General features: G+C 38.9%; 1 protein-coding gene across 1 annotated transcript in view; it reads left to right on the top strand.

Annotated features, from left to right (window-relative positions):
- LOC100753123 (phosphatidylinositol 3,4,5-trisphosphate 3-phosphatase TPTE2) overlaps positions 1-14,015 on the top strand; it is a 42,314-nt gene extending 28,299 nt beyond the window's left edge. Inside the window, exons 16-20 of the mRNA XM_027395392.2 lie at positions 2,778-2,883; positions 6,846-6,937; positions 9,910-10,002; positions 12,516-12,586; positions 13,898-14,015. Of these exons, the coding sequence (XP_027251193.1) occupies positions 2,778-2,883; positions 6,846-6,937; positions 9,910-10,002; positions 12,516-12,586; positions 13,898-14,015 (480 nt within the window). The remainder of the gene's footprint in view (positions 1-2,777; positions 2,884-6,845; positions 6,938-9,909; positions 10,003-12,515; positions 12,587-13,897) is intronic.
- The last annotated feature ends 734 nt before the right edge of the window (positions 14,016-14,749 follow it).

Raw genomic sequence — 14,749 nt, 5'->3', positions numbered from 1 at the left:
GTCTGTGCCTGTTTGTATGTCTCCCTCTCTCACTGTGTGTGTGTTGTTCTGTATAAAGAGAAAACATGACAGTTTTAAGGGGGTAGGGGCAGAGAGAGGAAGAAAAATTATATTTTAAAGAAGAATAAGTCAGGCAGTGGTGGTACATGTCTTTAATCCCAATACTTGGGAGGCAGAGGCAGGTGGATCTCTGAGTTTGAGGCCAGCCTGGTCTACATAGTGAGTTCCAGGACATCCAGGGCTACACAGAGAACCTTGTCTCAAAGGCAAAAAAACAAAAAACAAACAAAATGAAAAGGAAAGAAAGTACTTTGGAAAACACTATTATAAGTCAGCCATGGTGGCTCATGTCTATAATCCTAGAGTGAGGTAGGAGGATCTCAGTTTTGAGGCTAGCATAGATAAAACCTTGCCTCAAAAAATATTTATTGCATATCAGATAAGATTGTATTTCATATATATCACATTTAATTCTATATACTATTGTGAAATATATGCTAGTGCCTTTTATTCTTTCAAAAACAGTTTATTATGGAATTTTCCAAACACTGTACTAGGGATGATTGTCAGCACTGTGTCAAATATGTGATAGAGCAGTTTAAAGGTGAGGAGGTTTGTCTGGCTCAGTTTAGGTTCCTGGTCAATCACTCCGTTTTCTTTGCCCCTGAGGGAGACAGTAGATGAGGGAGCCAAACCATAATCCTCAAACCATAGCACATACACAAAACTGGAGTAGACCACTTTATCGTCTCACACCACTTCAGCTATCATTTCAGCCCTCCATCATTCATTCTCTACCCATTCTTCTGAGTAGAGACACTAAACACTAGAGTCCACACTTTCTTTCCCTAAACCTGAATTATTTTGAAGAAAATTCCAGCCAACAGATCATTTTATCCCACAAGTATTTCAGTATAACATCTGACATAAGGATTCTCTTAAAAATACCTTAATATGGGCTGGAGAGATGACTTAGCCATTAAAGGATAGGCTTACAACCAAAAATATTTTAAAAAAAAATACCTTAATATCCACCAGACATGCTGGTTGGTACATACCTGTAATCCTAGTGCTCAGAAGGCAGAGACAGGTGGATCTCTGTGAGTTCAAGGGTCCAGCCTAGGCTACATAGAGAATTCCAGGATAGCCGGGGCTACACAGAGAAACCCTGCATCAAAGCAAACAAAAAACCTTCTTAATACCATTTACCAAGGCTACCAGTGCAAGGACTCAACTACAGGTTTGAGAAGCATTGGCCAGGTCATGGTTAGAGTGCCCTTTTCTGGGTGCTGTGGCCTCAACAGTTGGGTAGTGGTACTTATACATCATCATAATCTATGGCTTGTGGAGCACTCTATAGCCACAGCATATCCACTTCAGTTAAGGACTTATAGAAACCTTTCTTATAACTGTCATTTCTTGTTTTAAAAATTAATATTTAGGTTAGCACACAAAGCAATTGATTTCATTATGATATCTTCATACATGTGTCATATTTTGTTCCTATTCACCCCTGCCTCTGTGCCACTGTCCTCATCCATTATCTACCATTCTCTGGCTCATTTCCTTCATTCCCTCAGTTAGTATTCCATTATTCTCTCTGCGTCCCCATTCCTTTAAGATCTCTTCCTTCCCTTCCATGATGCTCTTTCTAGTTTCATGAGCTGAAGTACATATACAAACATATAAATACACACATGTATGTACACATTATATATAATTTTGAATTAAGTTCTATATAAAGAGAAAACATGACAGACTCAGAAAGACACGACTTCCATTTCTTTCTTTCTTTCTTTCTTCCTTCCTTCCTTTCTTTCTTACTTTCTTTCTGTGTGTGTATGTGTTTGTGTGTATTTGTCTAGTGCATACATGTGAACATGCAGGTACATGTGCTGTGTGCATACATGCAAGGCAGAAGAAGGCATTGGGCATCTTCCTCTAATGCTCTCTACCTTGGTGTCTTGAGATGGGCCTTTCACTTAACCAGAAGTTTGCTGTTTGGGCTAGATTGTCTAGCTGTCTAGCTAATGGATAAACTCCGAGTTTACTGAGAGACCTTGTGTCAGAAAAATAAGATAATTCTATGGGAATTCTAAGCCAGTTTGTTCTACATAGAAAATGTAAGGTTAGCCAGGGCTACATGCTGAAATTTTATCCCAATGTTGATGAAGAGTCTCGATGATGATGATGATGATGATGATGATGATGATGGTAATGATGGTGATGATGATGATGATGATGATGGTAATGATGGTTGATGATGATGATGGTAATGATGGTGATGATGATGATGATGATGATGATGGTAATGATGGCGATGATGATGATATGATAATGATCTAAGAAGATAGCCAGCACCAACCTCAGGCCTCCACATGAGCACCCACATACCCAGATGCACATATACTGTGTGTGTGTGTGTGTGTGTGTGTGTGTGTGTATATAATATACATATATGTGCATATATATTATATAACACATGCACAAAACCAACAACATGGTCAGCCCATACACAAGGATTGGCTCCTTCCATGTTAGTTCATTCACCACAGCACCCAACTCAGTATTTTTTCTTGTTAGATACTAAGTCATTAGACAACATATATGAAATATGCCCAACTATGTAATAGCATCTGCAATTGTTTCCTCACCTTAACTGTACCTGACAAATTCTTTGTAAAGGGGGAATATGGGAAAGAAAAGGAAGAGGGATGAGTCATGCTGACTTTAGACTTTTCATCCCCACCTTAATTGAGGCTTCTGTTGCTTTGCAGAATAGATATGTTAAATATTTTGAAAAACTGAAAATTAGCTACCAGTGGACCCTCCCTGCAAGAAAAATGCTCATGATAAAAAGATTCATTCTTTATTCTATTCATGGTAAGTGTTTATTTGGAACTGAAGGGCCGGGCAGAAGGGCCAGTGTTTTCATGTTTGGGAAGGTAACTGTCTATTCACAATGTCTCAAACATGAACTCTGACCTCTGTAGTTGCCATGTGACAGCTCTTAAATGTCCCCATCCTTCCCTTTTCTTCATCAGCTAGCGTGGGGGGCTTGGGGATGGCACCATAGTCCCTTCTCATTTCTTCTCTGATCTCAGTCCAGGGAATATTTCAAGGCCAGTATAAGAGGAGGGGCAGGGAAAGAAGATAGCCTTGAGTACTCGAGACCTCTTCTTTCCCATACTCAACTCTAGTTCAAGGTCCATCTTGCCGGCATGCCCATATAATTTCCTTGCCTGCCCTTTCAGAGACCCCTTTTCCTCACCACCTGATCTCCTCATTTATACCTTCTCCTACTACAACCTTCACTGGCATCTCCATCAAGATGCCTGAAATACCCAGGCAGCAAATGTTTTCTTTATTGCCACATAACTATTAAGGCTTGTGTTAGACCAGGCTTATTCCAGTGTCTCCTGCCCTTTAGAAGTTCTTGGGTAGATTCTGCAGTCTCTGACAGTGAGTGTCTGTGTTAATCACCACCTCAATAAAGTGGAACATATAGATGGCACTCCCCCACCATACCAAAGCTGAGATCATTGGAAAGATGGGGTAGAAAGAGGGTAAGAGTGGATGACGGCATGGAAACAGTGTCTTTAGAACACAGTGGGGAAGTTCACATCTGAACTCACAGTAGTTGTGGCAGCAGGCACAAGACTAGTGCAAGCCCAAACCACACCAAATTCCAGCGTGTAGAGGGAAGTTGGGCATGAAATCCTATGTCCAGCTGAGGAGCCATTGGTGGTTGGCAGCTGCTGGCAGAAGATGAGTCAGTTTGCTCTGAAAGTTTAGCCTCTGGTAAGTCAACCACATTCCAGTGGAAGACCACACATCCAAGAATATTTGGGGAATACAAACTAATCTTGATGGGTTTTGATTAAAGAACAAATAGATACAGAGTAGGAGGGTATGGAAGGAATGGTTCTGGGAAGAGTTGGCAGAAGGAGGTGAACAGCAAGTTACATGGAATTCTCAAAGAATGAATACAAATGTTTCTAAAGAAGTTTCTGTGTGGTTGGCAAAGGAGGGAAACAGCTCAAAGATGAGCAGCCAGAGTTCTGGAGCACGTAAGTCAGTACTCACAGAGATCCTCTGAGAAACACACGAAATAATACCTACATGCATAGTCTTTGACATTTGCTCCGTTTTTCAGAAAGAAACCTTTAAGATACAATTTAAGGCTGAGTGGTAGCAGTGCATGCCTTTAATAACAGCACTTGGGAGGAAGAGGCAGGCAGATCTCTATGAATTTGAGGCCAGCTTGGTCTACAGAGTGAGTTCCAGGACAGCTAAGGCTATATTACATAGAGAAACCTGTCTCGAAAACAAAATAAAACAAAACAAGAATAAAAATTGTTTGTTAAAAACTCTAAGATTACAAATATAAATTCAAGTATCTTATCCATTGCCTTGACCTGATATCTGATCATAACACTGTAGTTTTCCTCAATAATAGTTTCACATTTATTTAAACCCTGTGGAGACATTGTTTATTTAAAACTAGAAAGTTTTTTTTTTGAGACAGGGTTTCTCTGTGTAGCTTTAAAGCCTATCCTGGCACTTGCTCTGGAGACCAGGCTGGCCTCGAATTCACAGAGATCCGCCTGCCTCTGCCTCACAAGTGCTGGGATTAAAGGCGTGCGCCCCAATGCCCGGCTAAAACTAGAAAGATTTATAGATTTAGTCAGAGACCAGAGGAGTTAACACACACATACACATCCATGGAAGTCTAGTAGGGCATTTCATGGGCTTGATTTGTAATTTCAGCTTAACATAAGGCAGAGGTCTTTAAGCACGGTTTAAGGAAGACTCCTTAGGAAGACAGAAACATGTCTTAAAAGTAGGATTGCTCTAGATTTACAGACTAGACTTCAGGAGGCCTACATGTCTGGGTAATGTTATAACAGCACACAGGCAACAACCAGTCTTGTTTTTTTAAATAAGAATTTAAGAATTCCCTTAAAGAATCTAATCAGAATAGAAAGGGAATGGATGGGAAAAGTGTAGAATTGACATAGACATTTGTCTATGCTGCTGTTTAGGCTTCTCAGCACCTTCCATGGCCTTTGAACTATTTTGTAATTTTTTATTTTGTAGAAAATTGATGATTACAAATAATCTGTCCAGCCAGGTGGTGGTGGCACATGCCTTTAATCCCAGCACTCAGGAGGCAGAAGCAGGAGGATCTCTGTGAGTTCGAAACCAGCCTAGTCTACAAGAGCTAGTTCTAGGACAGCCTCCAAAGCCACAGAGAAAGCCTGTCTTGAAAAAAAACAACAACAAATAATCTGTCCATAGAATTCTAAGTTAATTGTGTCCAGTAGCTTGTACTTACTCGTAAGTTCAGTCATTCCCTACCTGCCTGTTCACGTGTTAAAACATCTGTAACATTGTACTTCTCCTTCACTTATCAATTAGTTAAATCCAAATTTTGGCAAAGTTCAAGGCAATGATATGAAGCTATTCCTGTAAAATGGAAAGTGATATATGTGTTCACATTCATGTAGGAAACAAATATTCACAATTGATTGTTAAAAGCATATCAAGTTGCCTTCCCTAGCTTTAATACAAGGCGAGGTGCTTACTACAACTTGACATGCCATGTTCTGTTGATATCCTTGGAAGGCCTGTCCTTTTCTGAATAGAAACAGAGGAGTGAACGGAGTAGGGCAGAAAGGAGGTGGGAGTAAGAGACTAGGAGGAGAAAAGGGAGGGGAAACTGTGATCGGGATGTAATGTACATATATGTGTATGTGTGTGTGTGTATGTGTGTGTATTTGTGTAAACATATACACATATATGTATAATAGATAAAATTTTTCATCACCTAAAAATAAAAATAATACATAATATTGATTACATATTTGTGTCTGAGGAACAAAATAGGTGAAGAATGATTAAGACAGATTTTTCACTTCATAGGATTTTTGTTTATTTGTTTTACTTTTGTGTTTTTAAATCATTAAGATTCACTTACACAGTTTGAAGTATGTGAGAACTTAAGGGCTTAGATAAATCATGTGATAAGTATTTGACTTCATATAGTTCTATATTTTTAAATTTTTATCATCTATATTCATTGTACCATGTTACATAAAACATTTTCATACAAACATAACAGTTTTACATTTTATTGATTTCTGGTAGAAGTTTGGGAACTGGAGTGGAGCAGAGGAATCAGGCAAGAACAATTCACAACGATAATCTAATAAGATGGTGTTAATGAAGCCTTAAATGTAAAGAAAACAATGTTAGATGGACCATCAAAAGTGACTAGGACTTTATTAATCTGTTAAGGTAAAATATGGGGAAAGTTACGTGGAGGATTCCAAGATCAGGTGTTTGAGGAAACAACAAAGGAAGTGGTACCATTAGAACCAGAGAAAGGGTCATAAGACCATCTATGTGAAGTTTATACTGAGTGCTAAAGGAAGTCTGAATATGGCCACCCTATATCTTCATAGAGATTGTGTCACAAACTGGACTCAGGGTAGAACAAGAGGAATAATTATTTTTAAATGTCGTGATTGGAAGTCCAGGAAGATTTTCAAGCCACCTTCCCTGTGCTGTTTGCTAGAAATATGAAACAATGGAATTCTAACTCTTAGAAAGTAAATTGTGTTTTTCCCCCTCCCTCTCTCTCTAGCCTTATAAATTCTGCTTTAGGAGACAAAATTTGGGTTTTTGAAATCTTTGTTTTTCAAAGACAAAATCTATACAAGGTCAAATGATTAAATATGACGACATTGCTCAATGAGATCAATATTCTCTTCTCAAGCTAGAGTGTCAGTAGGAGAGCTGTTTTGACTTTTAATAACTCTATATTTTTCACTTTTACTCAGGTGTTGGAAAGGGTGATGGGAGTGATCTGGAAGTACAGGTAGTAATGTGGCAAGAGACTGTATTTTCCTGTTTTTCTTCCAAAAATTGTATGGTAAGAGAAAACGCATGAACTGAAATTCCTGGTTTTACTTTTGCTTTTGTTAGTGTGTGCATGTGGAGGGGTATAGTTGTATGTGCATGCATGCGGAATCCAGATATCAAGGCTGGGTGCCTGCTTTAATGGCTACCCACCTCATTTTTTGAGACTGAGTATCTCAATGATCCTGGCACTGGCTAATTCAGCAAGTCCACGGATCCTCCCATCTCCACATCCCCTGTGCTAGAATTACGGGAATGATCCCCACATCCAGCCTCTTATGCAGGTGCTGAGAATCCAAACTCTGGCTGATAATTTTGCTGGGCATAGTAATCTTGGTTAACACCTGTGTCATTTTTATTTTTCACTTTTTAAGTTTTTGAGACTATAATTACAACATTTCTCCCTTCTCTTTCCTCTCTTCAAACCCTCTCATATGCTGCTCCTTGCTCTCATCCAAATTGGTGACCCGTTTTTCATTAACTAGTATTGCATGTATGTATGTGTATCTATGTACATGAATATTCATAAATATAACCTGTTCCATCTATATAATGTTACTTGTATGAGTGTTTTCAGGATTGGCCATTTGGTTTTGACTAACCAGCCTACGTGCTCTTTCCTGTAGGAAACCACCTCTCCCGCTCCCAGCATTCCCCAGTTTCCTAGAATTCTTGTGTAGGGTTGAGGCCTCAGGGCTTTTCCCTGTCATGAGTGTCATCCTTGTTCAGCTTTTTGGCCAGTCATATTGGTGACATTTTTGAGTATAGCTTCCCACAATACTAGAAGACACAGTATCACAGAAAATTCCCTGACCAGTTGGCTCTTAAAATCTTTCTGCCCCCTCTTCCACAATGTTCTGTAACTTTACTAGCACTGAGTATTTAGCTGGGTTTCCAGTACCAGGCATGGTTTTCCTCTGATTGAATGGGGCTCAAGTCCAATTAAAGAGCTGTTGGTTACTGCTAAGGCATGTATGCCACTGTGCCCTTAGGGTTATCATGTCATGTTGGTCATTCATGTGGCTTATATGTGTGGTGGTAGCTAAGTAGAACTGTGGGTTGTCTCCTTCCTTTAGAAGTTTAGATGGCACCTTCTGGTGGTGTTTGTGTTCTTTTAGAGCATGGAGTGCATTGCTCCAGGATCTCCTGGCTTTTAAAGTTTACATTGTAATTCAGCAGTTATCCTGCTGTTTTTACTTTATATGTGACTTGTTTTTCTTTTGCAGTTTTCAATGCGCCCTCTTGGTTCTATATATTGTTTCAACTATAATCTACCACAGTAAGTTTCTTTTCTGGTCCTGTATATTAGATGGTACAAGTGCTTCTTGTGTCTTTATGTGTATGTCTTTCCTTAATTTGAGGAAATTTCCTTCTACAATCTGGTCTATGACCTTCACTGGAAATTCATCTCCATCTATGCCTATAATTCATAGTTTTGGTCTTTTCATGGGGTCTTAAAGTTCCTCATATTCCTTTGTGCTTTGAATTTTTCTTATTCTTTGCTTGAGTGGTCCAATTCTTCCACTTTACTCTCAAGTCTTCATCTTCTATCTTCTAATTAACCCTTTCTATTGGTATGGTTTTCCCCTGCATTTTCTAATTGGGTTATTGAGTTTTTCAATTCCATCATTTTGGCTTGTGTTTTCTTCAGTATTTCTGTGTTTCTACTGTACTCACTTTTTAGATACTGACTTTTCTTGTTATTTCATTCAACCATGTTTAAGTTTTTTGAGGGGTTTAAACTATTTAAACTCCATGAGTTGTTTGCTCATCATCATTGTTATTTTAAATTCTATGTCCTGGGTTCATCTAAGTAATTCTCATTGGAGAACATATCTTTCATATTTGTTATGTTTTTCAAAGTGACCTGGGCATGTGGAGTTCTTTCTTTGGATGTATATAATATGCGGAATTCTAGTCTGCTCTGTTTAGTGGAAGCTTGGCTTTGTTGTTGCCACCCAAGCTTGGTTGATTTGACATCAGCTATGAAGAGTTGGTAGGTCAGTTCTCTGGTTCTCAGTGTTGATTTTTATTTTACATGTGCAGGTGTTTTTGCATACCTGTATGTGTACACCATGTATATGCAATGCCCAGAGAAACCAGAATAGGGTATTCGATTCCCACCAGAGTTACAAATGGTTGCCAGCCACCATATGGGTTCTGGGAATCAAATTCAAGTTTTCTGGAAGAATAGCTAGTGCTTGTAACTGCTGAGCCATCTCTCCAGCCCCTCTGGTGTTGATTTTTGACTACATGGGTGTGGGTGATTCCAATTCAGTGGTAACCAAGAAAGTGTATGAATGGGACTTATGGCTGGGTCTGCCTGGGATGGTGTGCAAGCTTCACTAGTCAGGAAATACATAGGAGTATGTGTAGATGAGATGTAAGCTGGAGTATTCACCAAGATAGGCTGGTGAGTAAACGGGCTGTGCTAGCAAGGCATAGCCAGGTTTGGCATAGGCAGGTGATGCTCTGTGAGAATTCCCAAGCTAGGTCAGCACTGAAGCTGCTAACAGAGCTAGGCCCGAGTGACAGGGGTGTCATATGTGGTTCAGTTTGTGAGGAACTCACCAGGATGAATGGGTGCAAAAGCTGCACAACCAGCACTAGACATGGGGTTTGGGGATGGCAGGCATAGTGCTTTTTTTTTTTTTAACTAGGCTTCAACATAGGAAAATCAGATGGCATTATTTCCAACAATAATGCTTTCTTGGTTGAGGTCTATTTAATACTGTCTTTTTCAACATTGTCCTGTCATAGCCCTCAACAGATGCAAGATTAATTTAAATAACTGAGTTATTATTTCATAGAAAGATTAATATCTACGTGTGTGTGTGTGTGTGTGTGTGTGTGTGTGTGTAATGATTGGGCTATGGCACCAAGAATAGTTGATAAATTTAGGGTGTTTGAGGGAGTAAAAGTGGATTTCATTCTTATACGTCTTAAGCAAGCATGTAGTTCTGAATTTCATATGTTTATCCACAGATATTTCATGATGTTGAAACAGACAGAGTAATAATTAATGTATTCAACTGTCCAGCTCTATATGATGATGTGAAAGTGAAATTTCTCTCTCCGGTGAGTAATCAAGATACACCTTGTTCTTGCCTAGTCTTTTTCTTTTGTTTTAGTTATTTGAGACAGAGATGCACAGTCCAGGTTGGCTGGAAGCTTACCATGCAACACAGGCTGACCTTGAACCTGTGATCCTCCTGCCTCAGCCTCCCAAGTGCTGGGGTTACAGGTTTGTGTCACCAAGCATGGCTCTTTCTTGTCTAGTTTTCTAATGATTTTGGTTTGGAATTTCCTTTGCTATAATTCCCAATAAAGAAATAACAGACATCAGCCCATGGCCAGGAAGTTAGAAGAAAGCAACAAATCAAAATGAAACATTTTCTTCCCTAAAGAACATATATAATATTTTGAAGCCAGGTGTTGGTGGCACATGTCTTTAAGCCCAGCACTCAGGGAGGCAGAGGCAGGTGGATCTCTGTGAGTTTGAGACCTGCCTGGTCTACAAGAGCTAGTTCCGGGGCAGCCTCCAAAGCCACAGAGAAACCCTGTCTCAGAGGGAAAAAAAAAAGTATAAAAGCCAGAACACTGGGAGTCAACAGTGATATTATATCAGAAGCTACATTCATTAGAATCTCATCATCAGGACAATAACAATAGACATGCTAACATGGACTGGTTCAGGGAGCCCAAGAGGCCTTAACTCTACACAAAGAACTGCAGGCGACTAAGGAATTCTGAGAGTGGGAGAGATAGTCTCTTCTCTCAGTCAGAGCACACTAATTGTTCATGCAATACTAAATAGTCAACACCGAAAATATATTTACAAGTAACATTATACAGCCTGAGCAGCTTCTACCTACATAGGAATATGTATGTATGTATTATGTATGCACACATGTATTTAACAACAATTAATGAAAACAGAGACGATGAATTTCAAAAAGAACTAGGAGGCTCTTTTGAAGGAAATGTTCCTTCTCTTTCCTCCTTCCACCCTCCTATATCTTCTCGCCTTACCCCTTCTCACATTTTAAGATTTCCTCGTTCCAAATTATTGTGTCTATTGGTGTTGGCATTGTTTAGGTCTTGTGTAAGCAGCCATATTGTTGTGATCATGGATGAAGCCTGCTTAGCATTTCTAACAGACACATACCATATCCTAGCTGATTTCCTGGTCTTCTGGCTCTTACAATGCTTCTGACCTCTCTTCCCTGTTGATCCTTGAGCCTCAGGTACAGGAGTTGTGTTGTGGATGTGTACATTGGAGCAAGGTTCTCCATGATAAGTTGTTCTCCATATTTTGACCAGTTGTTTTTTGTATTTTTGTAATGATCTCTGTCTGCTACAAAGAAAAGCTTCTTTGTGGAGGTTTAAGAGCTACACTTATCTGTGGGTGGGTAAGTATTTAGACTGCAGTTAGGAATTATGCTGGTTTAGTAAAGTGGTAATACAAGGTTATTCTCTAAGATCCATGACCACTAGCTCCAGGTAGTTGACTAGGTTTCTGATACCAGCCATGATTTATCTCCTGATGAGTGAGCCTTAAATCTTAATTAGACAGCTGTTGGTTGCTGCCAAGACAGTGCCACTGTTGCACCCTAGGGATATCTTGCCATAATGTTCATGGCTCGGTAGAACTATTGCTTGCTTCCCTCCCCTCACAGGGCACATAGAGCTTCCTGAGGCTTTGTCAGGCTCAGCTTGGCTCTTCTGAGTATTGTGTCAAAAGTCCATGGTGTCTTCAGCAATAGGGACTTGCTGTCAACCTCTAAGAGGCAATCAATAGCAACAGCAATAGCCTGTATTGTTTGGGGAATCTCTGGCTCTTCCCTGGCCAATATTTGAAATGAAACAATTTCTCACACTTGGTACTGAGGGTTTTGCTAGTCTATTGCTCTTAGTGGGAATGCTGTCAGCTCAAATCGCATAACCTCAATACACACACACACACACACACACACACACACACACACACACACACACACACTTATATGTACTATATATAAATTTACAATAATAAAAATGATTCCTTATGACTCTTTCAAACACCGCAATTTTTTTTTTTTTTGGTTTTTTTGAGACAGGGTTTCTCTGTGCAACTTTGGAGCCTATCCTGGCACTCGCTCTGGAGACCAGGCTGGCTTCGAACTCACAGAGATCCGTCTGCCTCTGCCTCCCAAGTGCTGGGATTAAAGGCAAGAGCCACTAACACCCGGAAAACACTGCCATTTTTAATGCATAAAGGTTACATTTTAATGAAGTTCAACTTACCTGTTTCCTTTTACTTCACTGCATTAACTTGAGATTTATACTTTAATTGAAAAATTACCAGCAAAGTAACCCATTTAACAATAAATACCTTTCCTTAAAATTTTTAACACTGAGAAAGCAATAGTCTCTTGAAGCCTTCTTTGTGTCTTGAGTGTATCATTATAAACTGCAAAGTGCTTTGTATTTAATGGATGTGATTGCTTAATGTTTTTATAGGAATAAGGGAAATTTTAAACTTATTGGAATCATTCAGTGTATCAGTTTTATCATGAAACTAACCTTTTCTTTAACCATGTCTTTTTTAGAATCTCCCTAGCTACTATGATGACTGCCCTTTTTTCTTTTGGTTTCACACAGCTTTTATACGAAATAACAGGTAGGGATACGTTGTAATCCAACAGAACAGCTTAATATCCCATGTGTGTATTATGTCAAGGTTTATGCTATCCTGAGTTCAACTTATAGAAACAAAACAAAATCCTTGAGTCATCATTCCAATGCATTAGTCACCTTAATGTGGTTTTAAAATCGTTTTAGAGTCTGTTTGTATTTATTAATATGAAACACACATACAGCACAATATATATTTACAGTTTGTGTTTCCTTTTGTCTTAATTTTTCATGGAACTCCATCCCATTAGCTTCTCCCACCTCCACTCTGCTCCCCTCACTTGGGACATCATGTGACTTGGTAAAGGTTATTTTCAAAATACAGCTGCTTCTCAAACCACAGTGTTGCATTAGTCACAAGCACTGTGCCCTTGGACTAAAAGTTAAAATGCATTATACTCAGATTTTGAGTGTGACAGTAAATTCCTTCCATGAAGTTGAATATTTACTAAGTGTCTTGAGTTTAGCAAGGCTTCAAAGAATGTTGGCTAAGAGGCACCCAACAACCAAATTCCAAGTGTGATCCAGAGGTGATCCACAGCTTAGAAGCTAGTTGGCACATCTAACATCCAAGTATTAGTGAAGTCACCTAAAATCAATCATGTGATAATTTCTGACTTAAATATGATTTATTAGAAAATAATTTATTAGAAATTGAATTAGAAATCTTTATTTAAAAATTAATTGGATTTGATTATTCCAAAGAATCTTGTGGTTATGAGAACAAGGGGAGACAGAGACAGACAGGCAGATAGACAGAGAATCCACTACAGGAGAAAAATAATTTTTTAACTCAGTTGATAGATGGTGTTGAAGTGGTTGTCATTAAACAGGCCATTAGTCCATGTTGATATAGGAAAAGCAAAATTGGATCATTTTAATGCTTGCTTTTATATAAGATGCTAAAGATGTTGGTAACATTTAATTTGCATATGGCTAAAACAAACTGTTTATATAGTGAGGAGACAGCTGTTAGGCCAAAACACAAAGTTCTTCACTTAAAGGAGAAGTTATGTTTTCTTACTGAATTTTATTGCACACCTCTAGAGTATGTATTCCTCACTTAGAGAAATATCACTAATAAGATCATAAGAAACAGTGTTGGAAGAATCAGCAACATGTCCTTATTAAGGTAGAGTTGGAAGGGCTCAACCAACTCATGGGGGAAGGGGAGGGGTCTGAGGCTCTGATCATAAATTAGGGAGGTCTTTTCCCTGAAGCACCAACAAAGCAATTTATTGTGTGGCTTTCTCTTAGCCCTAATAGGAAATGTAATGATCTTTTTTCCCATTCTTAGGCTTTATCTACCAAGACATGAATTGGATAATACTCATAAATCAAAAACATGGAAAATTTACAGTCCAAAGTTTGCAGTAGAGGTGTATTTTGCTGAGCCAATGCCCAGGGTTTTGTAGTAGCTGTTGAATAAGTACCAGTTCCCTTCTTGATAGAATCATGTTCTTCCCAATCCATGCTATATATTTATGTCTTCTAACCTATGTCTTTGACGGTATGTCTGTATTATATACATATATGTGTATGTATGTACATATGTTTCTGGGAAATATATTAAATGTATACAGGAAAAATGATGTCAATGGTCTTTTTCTTTCGAAGGCATATATAATACAACCTTTCTCTTTTTGATAGAGTGTCTCACTATATAGTCCTTGCTGGCCTGTAATTCACTATGTAGGCTAGATGTGAACTCAGAAATCCACCTGCCTCTGCCTCATGAGTGCTGGGATTAAAGGTATGTATCACCATGCCTGGCTCTCTGTACTGTTTGGAATATACTGCACATAGGAGTATTTAGGTATCATTTTGAAGAACTTTGAAAATAATCTTTCCTGTCAAAAAATTGATCTATATAGAGATTGTGTGTTCCCATAACACACACGTACTTACATGTTTCTGAACAAGTATTTATTCTGTGCTTTACATTTGTAATTTGCCTCTATTTGATTCACAGATGAAGACACAGCAGATTGGCAGCAATGCCAAGGTTCTTTGTTTTGGCATTTGTTTTGTCTGCATACTTGTTATCTCTATGTGCATGTGCGTGTGCCATTGTGCACATAGAGCCAGCAGAGGACAACTCATTCGAGACTGTTCTCCATTTCATTATATGCGCTCTGGAAATAGAACT

Source organism: Cricetulus griseus, assembly GCF_003668045.3.
Source record: "Cricetulus griseus strain 17A/GY chromosome 1 unlocalized genomic scaffold, alternate assembly CriGri-PICRH-1.0 chr1_1, whole genome shotgun sequence".
Taxonomy (NCBI): domain Eukaryota; kingdom Metazoa; phylum Chordata; class Mammalia; order Rodentia; family Cricetidae; genus Cricetulus; species Cricetulus griseus.
This window is presented reverse-complemented; position numbering and strand designations above follow the sequence as displayed.